Raw genomic sequence first — 19,621 nt, forward strand, 5'->3', positions numbered from 1 at the left:
TTATCCTTCTAATCGCAGTTGATTTTTTAGAAGAAACAAAATAAAACAAAAAAATAAAAATAAAAAAATGTTTGATGCAATTAATTTGCACAATACTGTACGTGAGATGATTTTTTTTTAAATTTAACTATGATTCCTAGAATTTTTCTTTTAGGACCCATTAATGTCTGTCTAATTCTGTTTTAAAAGAAAAGCTCGCATCTAGGGTTTGGATTCTGTCGTCTATCATAAATTTCATTTTTCATTTTGACATTATATACAATGAACCAAAATATATTTACAAAAGAATATAATTTAATATAAAACGCTTTGTTTCCATAAATAACAGTAATCCAAGTTAAAATTTATAAGATTAGTAATCTATTTAAAAATATCGATGCTCTGAAAACAAGCTATTTTTTCACAATTAATACAAAATTTCGGAATATCTAGATAATCCATGAACGAATGGTAAATTATATTTATTTTATTTTCATAAGTCACATAAAAACGATATTTAAGTAGAAAAGGAACTCATTGATAACGCAGCAATACTAACTAAACTGCTGTCAGGAGAAATACCATTCGAAGAACTCCTCATTGTTTCATCATCTAAGCCTTCGAACGTAAGTTCCCGAACTGGTGAAATAACACGCATGCGTTGAGTGTTAGATTCTTTTTGTGAGTCGTACCTAGATTGGACAACATCACTCAAAGGTAAAAACGTGTCTTTGGATTTGTCGAATAAACCATCTAGTAAAGAATTTTGGTCAGTTCTTAGCGGTCTGGAATCTCGTTCCAAGACATTTCTTTGACTGTATAAAGATCTTTCAAAACCAGAAATGCGAGCTGATAATCTTGCAATCTAAGAAAGAAAAAAGAAATAATAAGTGAAACCTTACACATTTAAGCAATAAAAAAAAAAATGATTAAAAAAAAATATATCAATACCTCGGCTTCTTTGAGTAGCAGACATTCTTGAAGTTCTCTGCAGCGCCCTCTCTCCGTTTGCAATTCTTTTTTGCTAGTCTTTGAATAATCTTCGAGTTCGTTAGTGCGTAATTTGCATCTTTCCAAATCTCTCTCACACAGAAGATGTTCGTCCGATTTACGCTGCAGCTGCAGTTGAAGGTTAAGGATTTGCTGTTGATGCGATGTCGAATGAAGATCAAAATCACCACGAAGTGAATCAAGCTTTGGGTTTGTAAAAATAACAAAAAAATTATAACTATTGCAAAATTGCAACTGATAACAAAATTTTCAAACGTTTCATTAGCAAACCTGCTCGTTTTGTTGATCAATTTGTAATTGGTGATATTTTGTTGCTTCAGTAAGTTCTTGATTGAGTCTTGCTCTCTCCTGTGACTCCCTAACTTGACTCGCGCCCAACTCTCTAGCTAGTCGAACGCAGTCTTTCTCTTTCAAAGACAAAATCTTCCGTAGATTTTCAAGCTCTTGAGACATATCTGCCGCAGCTTTTTGTGCATCCATATTTTCACAGTTCGCTATATGAAGTTTATGCTGCTGTTAGGAAAAAAATAAAAAATAGATACCCTGAAAAAAATATGTCCCGAACAAAAGAGATATCCCGAACAAAAACAGAATAGATAATCCGAAATTGCTTTGTTATAGATTTATTATTCTCCTATATACGCAACAGTTATTCCGATATTTTTTAACTATAAAAGCAGAACTGTAAGGGGATATCACACTAAAAGCGCACAACAGGTGCACAACAAGTTTACTAAAACTTATGTGATTATCCAGTATTGACAATTAATTAAAAATCTGCGAGTCATTCAATCATTCACTACGTCATTCAAGATTAAGATTTATAATTTCATGAAAGCAGCCAGTGATAAGTCATTTGATTACGAATCGTAAATTAATTAGACCAGTGGTGTAAAGCTCTGGACAATAGGCCGAATTCGACCAGCATGAGCAAATTTTATATTCTCCTTTTGTCCAGAGAAAAAGATTGTAGTAAAAAAATTACATGTTTGAAAAAATTATTGCATTTATATTTTTTCTAAAACATATTCTTAATTTCTGAAACTTTAGATATCTTTCAACGATTGTCTATTCTACCCTGAAGCCAATCGCATAGAAGCAAAATCTAGTACATTTTTGTAGAAGTACAGTTAGCACATTCTTACATAAATAACCCAAACCTGAAATGCAGTGTTACCATGTTTTATGAAGGAGAGTGAAAATTTTTGTAATAAGATGTCATATTGGTGTTAATTTAAATAGCAGCTTCCTCACCTTTCAATTTAAAAATAGCAAAATGAAGAAAAAAACTGAACTAAGTGAAAAATGGACAAATTTTTTGTAATTTCATAAAAAACTAGTGTGTCTCATTTGTAAAGCTTCAGTTCGTGAAATAATAGAATACAAACATAATAAGGCATTATAAATCTTTCATACTAAACAGAATGTTCATTCAATAGGAAAGCTTTGAGGGGACAAAGATCAAAAATTGAAGCAGTAGCTGGTAAAACAACATAAGTTAGTTGCCAGGCGATCATGTGGCCTCCAAGATACTTTGAAAAATAGTTAAGTGCTCTTAACTCACAAAATTGCATTGCTTAAACCAATTTTCTCAAGATGAATTTATTAATTAATGTCTTTTTTGACATGGTTGAGCTTCCGGCAACTGACATAAAAGTATTTTCTTAACAAATTTATCTCGTAATTGCTTTATCAAGAATTACTAAAATGAAAAAAGATTTAAGAAAAGCTAGATGAAAAAGCAGTTAACTTTATCATTTTCAGTCTGATACTGCACAACTTTCAATTTTTATTTGAGATATTGAACCTGATTTTCATTTGTATGAAGATATTTAACTCTTTAACCTATGGCTGTTCTACTGGAAAAGGTATATTGGATGCAATAAGAGTTTTGGCAAATTAATTGCCTGATCTTTCTTGGTTGAATCTAGCTGGCTTTACATCAGATGGTATTATTATGGTATCAACATACATACAAACTATTTTTTTAGACTCCTCTGACTGGTGCAACTGGAACACTTTCAACAGTCTGGATGTCTGAATCTCACCCCTCCCCTCCCTAATATTTGTAACTTCATAACTGTACTTAAAAATTCTAATTAAGAATTAATTCATAACTAATTAATAATTCTACAAGAGTGGATTGTAAAATGTTGTACAAAAAAGATAAAAACTAACTAATTTTATGGAAAATTTATTTGCTGTCATACTTCAGCAATTTAATGAGCCACTAGCAGGTTTTAACAAATATCTTACCAGCTGATTAATTTCATTGTTCTGTTTCATGACAGCAAGTTCAATTTCTGAATCTATTTTTCTTTTAAACTCAATCTGACATTTTTCCAGCTCCTAGGAAATTAAATACAGATTTAGCATTCAGAGGAAAACAATTATTGGATGAAAATTCCATTCTATTTTATCATAAAATATCTGAGTAAGTGGAGATGTCAATCGAGTCTGCCACATGACTTTTTTTTAAACACAAATTTCTTTTAAAGTGCATTTTTGTAGTAGGTAATGAGAGAGAAACGAGGTCATGTTTAAATAAATTTAAATTCTTTAAAATGAATACAGATAGTGTTAAACAAGTTGTAGTATAACAAAATAAAAACATTATATTAATACTAAATTTTTTTTTGGATCATTTTTGAAAGGTTAATGCAGTTATTAAATAAGATAAGAAACTTTAATACTTGTTTAAGAAGCCTCAATTCAGTACTGGAATGCAAATTTCCATCTTCCTGGATTTTTAGCAACTCTTGTATTTCTTGACATCTTTTTTCAGTTAAATTGAATTCTCTTTTTAAGTTTGAACTTAGCTGAGTGAGCTCTTTCATCTGAAAAAGTTTAAACTTTAAATTTTTACCTAAACAAATACCAACACACACACACATGCAAAAATTCAATTCAGGCACACACATAGAAAATTCAATTCAATTATATTCAAGTAAAAAAGTTTGCTTGCTTGAAAACATTTTTCTTCAAGTTGTTTTTCCATTTGTGAATTGCATAATTGGAGCTGTTCAACTTTACTCTGCCATTCGCTCTGTTGTTGTTTAAGATTCATATCCAACTGAGTAAACTGTGCATAATAAAAGTAAAAAAAAAAAAAGATAAAAAACGTCCACCTCTTATTAGACTTTCTTAATGAACTTAAATTTTGAATTTTAAACCTTTGCAGCTTTTTCTTTTAAATTCCATTGTTGTTCATCTAGAAGTTCTTGTAGCTCATTAATCTTTGTATGGCAATCATTGAGTTCTTTTTCCTTGATATTCAATCCATCCTGGCTTATAGCTAACATTCTATATATATATATATATATATATACTAAAAAAATGTTTTCACTAAAAAGATGATTTTTTACAAATAAATTAAATATATATGTGTAAAGACCATAACAGACCTTTCAAATCTGCTTAGTACCTCTTGTTTCATCATAATCTCTTTTTTAACTTCCTTAAAACTTTCTTCTGCAGTTAAATGAGATGAAGAAAGTCTGTCACACTCTTCCTCTAATCCTTTCAACTGAGCAGAAAAAAAAACTAATGATAATATGTAATTAAAAAATTGGTAAGTTATACAAACAACAACAAAAATCTATTGATGTTTAACTACTTTTGGTGGATTTTTTCATATAAAAAGCATAAAAAAAGAACATTTATTACTGTGTATTTATTTTAAACTATTATAGTTCCAACAACGAAAGAAAAATTTTACAAAATTTTTTAACCATTTATATTTTACTTTTAGATAAACATCTGGAATTTATCCATAAGCGTATATATGTATGTATATATATATATATATATATATATATATATATATATATATATATATATATATATATATATATATATATATATATATATATATATATATATGCGTGTGTGTGTGTCTGTCTGTGTATAATGATAGATAGACAGCAGTAAGAACAAGTAGAAAATCTACCTTAACATTTAAGACTTTCCTTTCTTCATGTAGAAGATTAATAGTTCCTTCTTTAGAACTAATCTCTTTCTCTAATTCTTTAATCTTATTCTCCTTTAAACTCAGCTCTTTCACTTGCAAGCTATTAAATTTATTTAACTCAAAAATCTCAGCTTCTTTTTTCATTAATGAATCTGTCTGCTCTGAAAGCTTCTCCTCTTTCTTTTCTAACTCTTTGTAAAATGTTACAAATTGTAATTTTGCGTCTTCCAAAGCTTTATTCAATTCTTGGACTTGACTTTTATACAACTGCATTTCCTTTTGGCATATTGATAGTTCTGTTTTTAACTTAGTTAATTCATCTTGTAACTGTGTTTGATCATGCAAAGATGACTGCCTAAGAGAAACATATTCTTCTTCATGGCCATCTTCAAGTTCAGCAATTCTTTTATTGCTTTCTTGCAGCATTTTAAAATTTTCTTCATATGACTTTTGAAGATCTTCAATTTGTTTATTCTTGCTTCCAACTTCAGCATTGAGATAATGGATGGAGTCTCTAGAGCTTTTAAGTTCATTTTCAATGACCAAAAGTTTATTTTTATATTCAAACTCTTTTGATTCTAAATCTTTGCACTTCAGTTCAAGATTGGCTTTATATTGATCAATAATGGCCTCACACTGTAAAACTCGACTTGTTTCAGAATCAGAAAGTTTCTAATTTTGATGAAATAAAAATTAGAAAGATTATAAATTATCAAATTAAAGTACCATTAATATTTCATCATAAAATTAGGAGCATTACATATTTTGTAATCTTTGATACTTTTTCACAAAGCTTCTTAAGTTAAATGAAATTTTTTAAGCTACAACAAAAGGCAAAGAATAGTCATCAACATACTTGTAATTTTTCTTTATATTGTTCAACAAGATAATTCTTCTCTTTTAGGAGTTGCTCCATTTTTACAACATATTCTTGCAGCTGTTTAAGATTTTCATTCTTAGTTTTTCCATCTTTTAAACATATTTCAATTTTCTTTTTAAGATTTGCTGACTTTAAAATTTTACGCTTAAGCTTCTCTTGTAATCCTTCAATTTGTTGCTCCAGCTCCTTGCAATGTTCTCCATGTAATACTTTTATCTTGGTTACTAGACTGTCAGTGGCTTTGGTTTCCTCATCATGAGCTAGAAGTGAATTCTCCAGGTGAAGAATTTTTTCAGAATAACTTTTAGCCAGCATACTTGACTCAAAACTTTTTTTCTCAAGGTCAGAAACAATGGTGCGATAATCTTCTTGTTGAGATTTCAAACATGAAGACAATGATTGAATCTATTTTGAAAGAGAGTTTATTTCAATTTATAGAGAGTTCAATTCCATTTATATTAAAAACCACAATAATACAATATATTCTATAATTTTTTTATACTTAGATTGGTATTCTGATAGAGCAACAAACATAAACCTTATTTACACAACCACTCATTTGTGTGAAAATGAAAGCTATTGTTAACATTCAAAAACTACCATTTCTTTGTTTGTCATTTGTTGCTGTAAAAGCTGCTCTTTCTCCCTTTGCAATTGAAACAGCTTGTTGTTTCTTTCATTAAGCTTATTTTCAAATGAATCAATTAAAGTGTCTTTCTCTGCTAGTTTTCCAGTCAATTCAATAAGTTGAGATGATTGTCTAAGAATATCTTCATGTTGCTGAGCAATTTTTTGGTCAAGTTCACTCCGTAGTTTATCACTATTTCGAATTTTATCAGTGAGTGCAGTTAACTCTGCATGTAACAAATATGTGCTGTTTTCTTCTTTGAAATTAACTAAATAAAAAAATTCTTTGTTGATAACAAATTTTAAAAAGAGCATTGACAGCATTTTATATAAGACATACATGAATCAATCTTTTGTTGAGAGCTTGACAAGACTGTTGTTTGCAAACGATGTATTTCAGCATCTTTCATTGCTAACCTTAACTGAAGATCTGCTACTAAAGTACGTAATGAATGTGAATCTTTAACACCAGAATTAGACAATGATGGAAAACCACCAAGAGCTTTATCTTTAATCTGAAATGAAAAAAATAATAATAATAAAAACAAAATGAAATGAAAAAGAAAAAAAAAAAAAAAAATGAATTGAAAAATATTTTACAGTTGTAAAGTATACTATAAGCTTTAAGAAAATAAAAAATTTGAAACTTTTTTAAAATTGTTTATTTCAAAGTCTTTCAGAATTTTAAATGCAAAAATTTGATCTTATTCTTTACACTCTGCACAATAATTATTTTCAGCAACCCGTGGTTTACATCCAGAACGAGTCGAAAAATCATTCCAAAAGTCTTGTGAAGTTTTTATTTGTATATTTTAACCTTATTAAGTAGGAAAATTACTATTCATTTACCAAAAGCAAAAATGAATATATTTTCTCAGACATTTTAAAAGACAAACTTTAGGGAAAAGTGAGCTTGAGGTTTGTGATTAACAAAGTGTAATATTATAGGGAATAATACTATAGACTATTTAGAATAATTAACATAATTTTCACACAAAATAAAGTATTTTTTAGTTCTGCCCTTCTACTAATGTACAATTTTTAACTTGGATGCAAACTTATGACCTTTTAAGTAGAAAAATTAGAGTGTAAAACTATTACACTACAAACCTATTTTGATATTTTAAAATCTTTGTTGAAACTACAACATTAAAAAAAACAAAAAACTAAAACATAAAAGATAAATAAAAAAATATATATATATATATAAAGAATGAATAGAAAAAATCTCACACCAAAGATTCATCTCTTGTTCCCTCACAGAGATTTTCTAAATGTGATATCTGTTCTTTCAGTTTTTTTATGTGTTCTTCATTATCTAAAATCTTTTCCTCTTTCTTTTTAATATCAAACTTTAAATTAGAATTTTCCTCTGTCAAGACATTGTACTGTGTTTGCTGATATTGAGATTGGCTTAGCTCAGACATAAGTCTGCTTAACTCTTCCTGCAAATTTAAGTTTAACATTTCGTTCTCTTTTGCTTTTTTGCTAAAAATACAAATAAAAGTTTAAAAATTTATATATTTTAGAAATGAAATATTTAATATTAATATATTTTATTCAAATGTTTAATTTTTTTTTTTTTCATTATTAAATTCTTTTAAAGATTCTTTTTACAAATCTTTGTTTAAAATAAAAATTAAATATTTTTAAATTTAAAAAAAATATTACCAGAATTCTTTGTTTTCAGTAAAAAGAACAGCATGCTTTTCATTAATTTCTTTATTATATGCAGTAAGCTTGTTGATCTGCAAGTATAAAAAAAAACATTTATTTAATTTATACAAGTAAAAAAAAATTACTATTTTGACTTAAATATTCATTATATTTCAAAAGTTTTTAAGTACACAAAGTAAAAAAATAATTATACCAACACTTAGCATATTTTGCATATTTAATTTTTTTTCTCACTTATTCTAAGTAATTGTGTTCATTGTGTTTTTATTTTTGCATTTTAGTTATGATAATAATTGTTTGTGTATAATTTAGACAAATTAATTTTATCTTTCCAAGAATTTGAAATGAAATATAGAAGTAATATAAAATCAAATGAAGCTTTGAGCAACACAATTTAGTTAAATTAAATGGTAATTTAACAACAATCATTTTAAAAAACATAAAATGTTTATTAGTAACAGTAATAATTTGATTAGAGCCTGTCTCATAGATTAATTAACTATTTAGAGTTAGTTTGGTCAATCAATTCTTTTTGTATTGAATTACTACTTCAAAGTTGCCATTATTAACATAAATTATACTTTAATCAACTTACTTAACATCAAATACTCTAAAGTTTTTAAATAAGAAATCTAGCAATCTAAATAAGTATATATGAATCAACACATTAATTTATATATAACTGTAGTTTTTAAAGATCTTTCAGCAGTTAATACAAATAGTTAAGTTGTACCTAGATAGCTAAAGGTGTATGTAGATAATTAAAGTAGTATGTAGATAATTAAAAATAAAGTGTAGCTAGATAAAAAAAAATTTTACAAAATATAAGAGAAATAGATTTCTAGTAAATAGTCATAAAAAAAAAGGCTGATGCTTAGACAAAAATGAGAGTTAGTGAGGGTCAAACAGCTTTTTTTGTTATATACTAAATATTTAAATTGTTTTACTAAATATATACTTTTAAATTGTTATACATTAAATAATTAAAAGTTTTTCAACAACTCTCCAATTAGCATTTCTATCATCATAAACTCAAGCATTTGTTATAAGTGTACAGGTTATGATTGTTCTTTGGAGCACTGGTTAAAAATCACTGAAACATTTTAACTCAAACATGAGGGACAGATCAATAAAGCTTATTATTTTTATAACCACAAGTTAGTTAACTAATGAATTTAATTTTGAGATTCTCTGGCATATCTTTACACATTACAATAAGAATAGATAATATCATTGTAGCAGTAGTTTGCTAATTATTGGGTCATTTCAACATCCAAAGAATTTGAAAAAAGTCACCTTTAAAAGGAGGTTTCTTTTGTTTTGTTTATGATGTGTATGTAGAACTAAGACAAGCAAAATCCTAAAATTGGTGTGTTTAAATATTGCATATTTTTATTTGGAAATCCATCATTTTGAACATACACTTTTTTCATTACAAACAGTTCTAGCACTCAGGTGATTTAAGACCAGTCCAAATTTTTATGGTAGTTCGTCCTACCTTCTATAACTTGTTTTTAGAAAAAACTGTTTTTGAAAATTTATTGTCTAAGCTGAATAATACTTAGCAAAAGTTGGGCTAAGTTGAAAAAAATATTATTGACAAAAATATGGTGGATGATGCATATTGTCCTTAAACTTAAAGATGAATGTTTCAAAAAATAAGGGTTTAAATTGTTAAGCACAACTTTTCTAGTTATCTACAAGCTAAAAGACATCGATATTGAATTATATTGTTTTTTCATACTTTGATTCAGAAGGTAGGGTAGAAAATCCGACGTTTAATTATTTCTTTTGACAATGAACACTAGAGTGTCGAGAACTCGGTAATACTTAGCAATTTTGTTTTGAAAGGCTTTTTGATGACCGCATAGACAGAATGGTTTCTGTCGGTGGAAGTTATTCATAATAAACAAAATAGAGCATGTGGTCACTATATATACATATAAATATGCATATATATATAAATATATATATGTAACTATATATATATATATATATATATATATAACTATATATAACTATATATATATAACTATATATATATAACTATATATATATATATATATATATATATATATATATATATATATATATATATATATATATATATATATATATATATATATATGGGCAATTCCACGCAAGTGACGGTCGTAACATTTGACGCTTTTTTAGCCATTAAAAATTAACCAAGAATGGTATTTACATGAAAATTTCCAGAAACGTTAAATACTATTATATTATTTAGTATGCAAAAGTTAAATCATTCAAGTGTTCAACTTATTTGATAAATCAACTTAACGTAGCGTGACGGTTGTAACGCTTACTTTTTGACAAATCTAAACAAATAAACTTTGTCAATCTTTATGCAGCCATCTACTTAGTGAAAGAAAAAATCCTCTGCTGTGTTCTTTAACTACACATTGAACTTACTATATGGTGAGTTTCATAGATTTTGCTTGAAGTTTTCCGAGAATTTTATTAAGTTTTTTGTTGTGACGGTCGTAACTGTGACGGTCGTAACGAAAAAGCCAAAAATGAAAAACAACAAATAACGCAATGAATGACATAGTAAAAGCTAAATGATTATAAAAACCAATTAAATTATGTTAAAAAATATGAATTTTATAACATTATCAAGGTTATCCATGATGTTTCTTCAATACTGGGATCGTTTTATTTGGAGTAGGCAACAAATGCTTAATGCTATTTATGCTCCCTGTTTTTTTTTGTTTTATTAACTCTATTTAAATACAACTTAATATCTAGGAGTATGTACTTTCTTATGCCTCGCAAATGTTTTAAGGAGCCAGGAATCCAATATAGGAAAAAAATATCTTAGAATAGTAAATTTTTTTTACTAATATATAAGTTTTAAAATTGTTCCGCAACCCCATCACAAAATATAAGAGAATTTTGAAACCAAAAACTTTCTACTTTTTACTTGCATTTAAAATGCAAGTAAAAAGTAGAAAGTTAAAATGCATTTTGGTAATATTTGTAACGACTTTCACTTCTTCTATTTTATCAGCTATTAAGGCCCAGCTTAGATTAATATCGTCTGTGTTGATAAATCTAACATACGTTTTGCACCCATTTGATGCTAAGAGAAAGTCTTTAGCGTTTAAGACAACCACTTCACGAGATTTTACGCTGTTCCAAACAAATCGCTTTAATTACCCTCCTACTCCATCAACTACTCCTTTACCGTGAGAGGTAGCAAAAAAGTTCCATTCTATACTTTGAAAATGATATATCACAGTGCAATGTTGTATGAATTTGGCCATCTACGTATTTTTGAATTGAGTGCATGGACCATCACCCCATAATATAACTTTTTATATAATCAATGCAATAGAGGTCAAATATTTCACTCAACTATGTAGTAGTGGCGCGTTTTGTTTCATCATTATTGTCGGATATTATTACAACTGATTTTGGCTCCAATTGGTAACAATAGATTACAACTGTAAATAAGGTAATAGTTGACTGCGACCAAAAAGCAGCTTAAACAGCATCCTGATAACCACATGTATAGTTTTGTGAATAATCAAAGTGTATCAAAATTTGGTCTGGTTCGAGATTTTCTTTTTGACTGCAATATTGCTCAGAATGGTGCTTTTTAGTGAGATGATGCTTAGTAAACTCTAGTAAATTGTCGCGGAAATGTTTAAAAATACCTTTTATGTTTTTTTTAATTTTTTTAATCAACTATAGGTGATTAAGGTATCCATGTCTCCGTTTTCGGGCAAAGAAACTTTCAATAGTTTACTATCATAGTTTCATTAGTTACTCAAAGTTTCAAAAAAAACTTTAACAAGTTTAGTAATAAGATGAATAAACAAACTTCAAATTAAACAATAAACAAAACTGATTTATATTATAACTTGGTTTAAATGATGTAAATCGTTTGAAATGAATTAAATCGTTCGCGCTTAAGGTTTTTTCTTTTAAGTAAAGAAGCCGTGATGGGAAAACCAGCATATTGTGATGGTCGTAACGTACTTAGTAACATGTTGAAATGGGGATCTAAAGCACTTTAATGTTTTTTTTTTGAAATGATGATAAAGTATGTATAAGTATCTTTACTTTTACCATGGTTGCAGTTTTAAAAAGTTTGATACGAAGCATAGAAAAAACTTTTCGACTTTTTTTTGTGACAGTCGTAACGTCTTGTTTTCATTAATATGCTCTTCTTATAGACCTAGTTAGAGTTCATTTTTATAAAAAATATTATGCATAATGTTTAATTTTGCCTTTTAGTCAAACTTAGAAGTAATAGTTATTTAAAAAAACAGCACTGAATCTTTTTTCAACGCTTCACAACATGACTATATGTAAACGTCAATAAATGCTCATATAATCCTTACAACTTTAAAAGTATGTTATAGTATAATAAAATGATTTTTTTAATAAATTTTTTTCTTAAAAGTATTTTTAAATAGCTGGAAATTAAATTTAATGCAGTTATTATATGTCGCCGTGAAATTTTTTTTTCCTCTTTAACGTGGAATTGCCCATATATACATATATATATACATATATATATATATATGTATATCTATAAACTTGTTATTTTTAATTGGTATTTAGAATTAAATAAATTTGGTTAATAAGTTTGGTCATTTGGTTTTATAATTTTTAAAAGGTACTTATTTTCATGTCTGCATTTAGAAATAAGTTCAGTTTTTTTTATTTAGTAAATTTTCTTGATCTAAATAAGTAATAATTTCAAACTTTTTTTGTTAACAAAACATACATTTTTGAGATTTGTTATTATAGGTAGGCGCAGTTTTTAGAATAGACCAGTTTAATTTAAAGTTAATATTTTTTTCTTTTAGTTGCCAAATATATTTTGACAGCATAGTCTCTTTTGAGTACTTTTCATAATTTTTTTAATTTTTTAATGTAGTTGATGGAACTTCCTGGTCAAAGAAATCAATTACTATTTTACAATGCTTACTATATAACTAAAAAAAAATTATTTACAAGTATATTTTATAATTATATAGAAATGTGATTTATTTTACTATAGGAGGATGGATCCTGCTTAAATACAGCACATTGAAATTTGACTGATAGCATGTTTAATTTGTATAGTAAAGATAAATAAAACTGGAGAAAATGAAGAAAAAGAAAATGTTTATTTAACAAGAATGAAAATATTGCAAGAAAGAAAAAGATTTAGATTGAAAATAAGTTAATTAATAAAATCAGCAAAAGTCTTTAGTAGACTGTTGACAAAACGAATTTAACCGATTTGTTTGGAAGAAATAGAAATCGATTTATTAAATTCTTTTGTAGTAAAATTATTATTATTCGAAATACACTATAAATCAATGTCAACAAATGCATAGACATTTGTTGAATTAACAAGTAATTTACATAAATTTATTAAAAGCAGCTAAATAAGTTTAAAGGTTAAGGTAATTGTTGAATGTTTATATACTTCAAAATGAATTGGAAAAACCTTTGCGATTGGTTTTGAAAACATCCTTTGTGATATTATTGGAGTAATAGTTTAAATTCTAGTAATAAATTTTTGTTCAAGAGGATTTGATTTGTATTGATTATCATTATTTAATTTATCATAATTTTTTATTCATTTTGTTTTAACAATAATCATCCAGTCAATTGATTTATTGATTTTTTGTTTGTTTAGATATTATCTAGATTATCTAGATATTGTTTAGATATTAGAGATAATATATATATATATATATATATATATATATATATATATATATATATATATATATATATATATATATATATATATATATATATATATATATATGCTGCCAGTTTCTCTTTTTTCAGAATCGTCAAGAAGTCTTTATATTTTCTTGTTCTTTAAGAACATTGAGCACTAATTTTGTAAAATACACTAACACAATTTACATCCAATTTAAAAAATCTATTGCAAATAATATAGTAAAACAGGGTAGAATGAAATAGAGGGTAGAATGAAATAGTTATGACTACGCTTATTCTTTTGCTCTTAATTAATTATTGAATAAACTTTTCGCAAATATTTTTTGATTTTGTTGTGGAGAGTTTTTTTCTGAATAAGATGATATTAAACTTTAATTTTTAAAGAAAAGTTTTTTTTATAATTTGTTAAGTCTTCGAAAGCGATATGATACTTTTTTTCTTTTTTTGAAAAATGGACATAAAACTCTCGGAAACTAAATTTGATATCATCGAACTTAATAAGTATTCTGGTAAAACTTTTTACGCTGATCAAGAATCTTTTTTCAAAATTATATTTGCTAATCAGGGAAAAAAGTTATGAGATAAAAATGAAAATGGAGACATGTGGGGTTGAATGAAATACGCAAATTGCTCACTTGTTAAATGCAGCTTTTATTAATTAAATCTCAAGTGACCAATCAATCTCTGTAAATTTTGTGGATAAATTTTAAATTGATTATTATTAAATCTATTCTAATATAAAATATGCCTCAAAACAAGTTGCTCTCAAAGAAAAAAGAAAAACCATACACCGAAGAGCAAGTTACGCTTGCTCTGGCCAAAGTACAAAGCAGTGAATTTTCATTTAACAAAACTGCTCAATCATTCAACATACCAGTAGCAACTCTTCACAGGCGTGTCCACGGCAGAGGTGAAACAATTGGGAGTGGTTCAAACACGAGATTTTCGCATCAACTTGAATCAATTTGGTAGATACGCTCATCAAATTATCCAATTGGGGCTTTGGAAGAACTTATAATGACATCATCACACTAGTTACCGACTATTTGCAACACCAAGGTCAATCTCATTTGTTTTCTAATGGTACACCAGGGAGAGATTGGTATAAGTTTTTTATAAACTGGTGGAGTCATAAGTTGAGCATTAGGGCCATAAGAGCTCGAAAAAAATCCGCTATACAGTTGGAAATTGCATCGATGATGCTGGTAATTGTCCTGCTCCAAAAAATCTAAAAAATGTCTGTACAAAGATTGGTGCTTAAGTGGCCCAGACAAAAGTTTCGCATTCAACCCGTTGACACAAAAAAACGAAAAAATGTAGACGCACCAAGGTTCGAAGGGGAGTGTCTCAATAAACCTGAAATACCTGAGAGATTGAAAGATGCTGAGAGCAAAAAAGCAGCAAAGCAAGCTAAAAAACAACGCAAGCTTGGCTTTAATGATGAGCCGCAAATAAACCAAGCAACAACAGCGACTCCAACAGCATTAATAGCTACAAACCAAGTCAAGTGTAAAGTTTTAGGTGAAGCTTCAACAAGTCAAAATATAGAATGGCACCAGTGTGAAAATTCTAAATGCAAGATTTGGCTTTGTCAAAAATGCATACCAAAGCGATATGTTAAAGGCGCTGAGTTTTATTGCACCAAAAAGTGCCGCAAAAGTGACAACTCAGCTCAGCCTCTAGTACCTCCCTACGACTCAACATCATTACAAGAATAAAGTTTATTTTATTAGGTTGTTTTTTTAATTCTTAATATGGGTTGTTTTTTAAATTGTTATTATTGGTTGCTTTTTGTTTTTTTTAATTAAGTGTTGTTTTAATTACATATAGATTTGCGTATTTCATTCTCCCCGAATGTGGGGTAGAATGAAATAAATTTTTTTTTCAATTAAGTAAAGTTTCTTAAAAAACTAAAAACTTTTTTTACTTGATTTGTATATATTTAAATACAGCTCAAATTCCTCTACAACTTTAAAAAAAAAAAAATTAAAAACTTTTTTCTCTTAAAAAAAAATTCATTGAAATTCTTAACTATTTCATTTGACCCAATTTTACTCTAAGTATTCAAGATTTGAATAATAAATAATGTGGTTTGTTATAAATCAATATATTATATGCTAATTCATAACATGTTATGAAATCATGATATATACTCAAAAAATTAGAAAACTTTCTTGTCGGACTTTTTTAGTCACCGCTTTATTATAAATGTTTAGAAAAATCTCGCGGGATCTGAATGGCATAATTTTACGTCACCCTCAGATAAACGAAACAAACTTGAAATTTACGGAGACTGGCCTTAAACTACATGAGCAATCTGATGGCTATAGAAACTAGATTGTGGCAATTTTCAAGGGTAAGGAATCTAAAAATCATGGTTAAAACAGTGTTGCTGCCCTCTAAAACTCCATATCTGCCCTCAAATTAGATTATAAAGTTTTCTTTGGTTGGCAAAAATGCTGTGCCTAAATTGCTGCGTAAGTTTTTTTTTTCAATTTTTTTTTTTATCATTTAGTCTAAAACCAGACTGCTTAAATTAAAGCAATATTTTGTTTCTAGAATTATCATAAATAATTTTCTTTGTTACTTAGCCATCAGAACTCTTTTTATAGAACAATAAGAAATTCAAAATGGTGGATTTTGAACCATTTTTCAGCAAGATATCAACTCTCCAAACAACCATAACTTCTGCACAGGTTACTGTTAGAAGCTCAAATGTGTGGAACTTTCTTGTCTCTATTGATATTACCATTAGTAAAAAATTCAAGGAGACATATTATGAAGGTGACATTACTAGGATGACTTATATGGAATGAACCTTTTGGACACTGTGTACAAATTTTCAGCTTCAGCCTAACATTAGGCTGCTTTTAAAGCTTAATGTGAAGTTAAATGAACTTTTTTTATCCAAGCATGTCTGAAGCCCAAGTATCAGTTAGATTCTAATTGAAAGTATTCAAGCAATTTTTTGGAAACCAATTTAATTAACAAAAACAACAGAGAAGAAAATAAGAAAGCATTTAATACATTCACAATTATAAAATGTTTTTTTTTTTTTGCAAATATAATTCTCTTCCATCATAATCACATATACAAAACATTTATTACAGAAAATGTTACATACCACAGTTAAGTTATTTTCATGTGTAACTAGTAGCTCATTGTTCCTTTTGTTTAATTGGTCTACTTTTACTTCAAGGCTACAGAAAAATAGGTACATTTAAAAAATAAAATTTAACTGACAAAAATAGTTATAGTAATAATACAAGTATGAGAAATAGGACATACTTATATTATTACTATAAATATATTTGTTTTAAAATAGAATTATTTATTTTTAAATGCAATATTTCTTCTGTGTAAGAACATAAAAATATTTTTGAAGATGGTAAAATTATAAATCATCTTTGATAGTCTAATCAAATGGTTAATCTAGTCACACATAAAGTTAAGTAGATCTATACCTACGTTCTATCCAAACTCATTATTAATTTTTAAAGACTATGAATTACTGTAGATTTACTTCTACAGTATACTTCTATATAAGCAAAAAATGTAAAAAAAGCAAATATGGAAACAGTATTTTGATGATTAATTTAGCAAAATAACTTTTTATATTCAATCTCCAAAAATCTTATAGAAAAAATATTTTTTGCATTGTTTTATTATATTTACTAGCACTTGTGTCCAAATAAGAAAATTGTAAAAAATATCATAGCCATAGTAAAATGAGAGTGTACATTACTTATGAAAGACTAAATCTACAATAAATAACATCATACAGAGAATAAGAAAAAGTCAAATTTAAAAGAAAAAATACAAAAATAAGTCTAACTTTTTAGAGTGTCTTTTCAGCGATTTCATATTTTGATTTAAAAGCTCATTTTCTACTTTGAGGTTTTCATTGTGGTCTTCAATTGTGGATTTGTGTTGTTGTATTTCAATAACAAGTTTTTCCAATTCCCTTTTTAAAAAGAAAAATTTGTCTGAAAAAATTTTTTTTCAGAAAGCATATTCAACAGAATGTACAAGGTGCAACACCAGGAGCAGCAATTGCAATAACACATTACAGCAAGAAAGTTTTTATATAAATTTTTTATGAGTTTATAAAGATAATTGGAATAGACTCATAGATCAGAATTAACACTTTAAGATTATGAAACAAAGTTACTTTTATACTAAGGATCACAGTTATGATTACAGGAACTGCAGTTGTAATCAATAAAACAGTTCAATTATTTGTACAATTTTTAAGCTTTTTTAAAACTCTACAAAAACTTTTTAAATGTGTCAAAATGTGTCTTACTTAACAGTGTAGTTCTTTTTCTTCAGCTCTTCATCTAGACTCCAAACTTGATCTTTTAAAGATTGCAGTTCTTTTATCTAATAAAATACAAAGATTATGATTGCTAATCTATATATACTTAAAAGATTAAGCATTATTTTAGAAAGCTGGGTTTTTTAACACACACACACATATACATAAATCACCTCTAAACGACATTTCTGTATACATAAACTGGCATTCTCTAATTCATTCATCAACTTTTTATTTTGCATGAGTAAAATTGAATTTTCTTCTTCATTCGCAAGGATTTTTTTCTGGAGTAAGGTTTGATCTTTTTGATATGACCTCTAAATGATAATTACCATCTATATTATCATTTTATAGAAAAAATATAGAAAAAAATTACATAGCACATATATATATATACAGGTCTTCCTAGTGGTTGAGGTCCAATTAAACACTTTGAGGCCCCCCCTTTTTAAATCATAAATTTAGAATACCTTATAAACAGTTGTCTCAATGAATAATTATTTAACTTTCAAATTAAATTAAACTTATTAAACTTTCAAATTAAATTAAATTTAAGGATTTTAGTCAAATGCAGCTTAGCTATCTGAATACTTTGTTGTTGTTTTTTTACATTTATCTGAAAAAATCTTAAAAAAACTGCAAACTAATATACTGTATAATTTTTTTTTTTGGTTTTTTTTTTTTTTTTTCCCTCATAGAAAATTGAAGTACCAAATGGATCAAGAGCCCAATTGGCTCTACTTGGAATGGCCTGTATATAATACACTTATTTATTGATTAATTTCCGTTAAAATGTTTACAATAATTTTATTCTTAAAAGTTATACATTATATATATATATATATATATATATATATATATATATATATATATATATATATATATATATATATATATATATATATATATATATATATTAAGAAAATTAACTCTTTTGTAAAGCTTCAATATCAACAACGTTTACCACATACACTTTTAAAAGTTTTATACTTTTCCACATCTGACATGGATTTACTATTTTGGGTATCAAAATTTGGTGGTATCAAATCAGCAAAAGTGAGCACTGGGGGATACCCATTAGAGCTTGGATTTGTCATCACTTTGTTATTTCTATTCTAAATAATTCTATTATTTTAAAAGATATACTTTTATTGCCATTTCTTGTAAAATTCATTAAAAATTAAGCTTATTTCAACATTATGTATAAAATGTAAAAAGACTGCATTAACTCTTCATGAAAATGCAAATCAATATTACAACTTACAAAAATAAAGTCATTATCATAAGATAGTAATTACATATATATATATATATATATATATATATATATATATATATATATATATATATATATATATATATATATATATATATATATATATATATGTTTAACATTTTAAAACTTAAAAAATTGTTAAATCCTCTAAATACATCCCCCTCTACA

General features: G+C 26.9%; 1 protein-coding gene across 2 annotated transcripts; it reads right to left on the reverse strand.

The window, feature by feature from the left end:
- Positions 1-202: 202 nt before the first annotated feature.
- LOC145181196 (uncharacterized) lies at positions 203-19,334 on the reverse strand. 2 transcript variants are annotated; one of them, XM_090100027.1, is made up of 19 exons: positions 19,149-19,334; positions 18,351-18,494; positions 18,166-18,242; positions 17,695-17,823; positions 16,984-17,059; positions 8,139-8,215; positions 7,703-7,955; positions 6,808-6,982; positions 6,441-6,736; positions 5,817-6,245; positions 4,940-5,632; positions 4,395-4,516; positions 4,164-4,293; positions 3,956-4,072; positions 3,684-3,827; positions 3,247-3,339; positions 1,261-1,503; positions 931-1,173; positions 203-844 (listed from the first exon to the last, which is right to left on the reverse strand). In XM_090100027.1, exons 1-19 carry the CDS (start codon positions 19,272-19,274, stop codon positions 497-499), a joined length of 3,915 nt encoding a protein of 1,304 aa, XP_089956153.1. In that variant the 5' UTR covers positions 19,275-19,334; the 3' UTR covers positions 203-496. The 2 variants fall into 2 exon arrangements, with proteins under 2 accessions (XP_089956153.1, XP_089956154.1); XM_090100028.1 differs by having other exon boundaries at positions 19,142-19,306.
- Between the last annotated feature and the right edge of the window lie 287 nt (positions 19,335-19,621).

The sequence above is a fragment of the Hydra viridissima genome, unplaced genomic scaffold (genome assembly GCF_058129835.1).
Source record: "Hydra viridissima isolate aposymbiotic clone 2 unplaced genomic scaffold, HvirCarnegie_v1 scaffold_10, whole genome shotgun sequence".
Classification (NCBI taxonomy): domain Eukaryota; kingdom Metazoa; phylum Cnidaria; class Hydrozoa; order Anthoathecata; family Hydridae; genus Hydra; species Hydra viridissima.

Bases quoted from the DNA above. Each gene is read 5' to 3' on its own strand.
- LOC145181196 (XM_090100027.1), bottom strand. From the start codon at position 19,274: ATGACAAATCCAAGCTCTAATGGGTATCCCCCAGTGCTCACTTTTGCT. The intron at 18,243-18,350 runs GTGATTTATGTA...GTATTTTATTAG, and splicing joins TACAGAAATGTCGTTTAGAG to ATAAAAGAACTGCAATCTTT. The intron at 4,073-4,163 runs GTTTAAAATTCA...TATTATGCACAG, and splicing joins TAAAAGAAAAAGCTGCAAAG to TTTACTCAGTTGGATATGAA.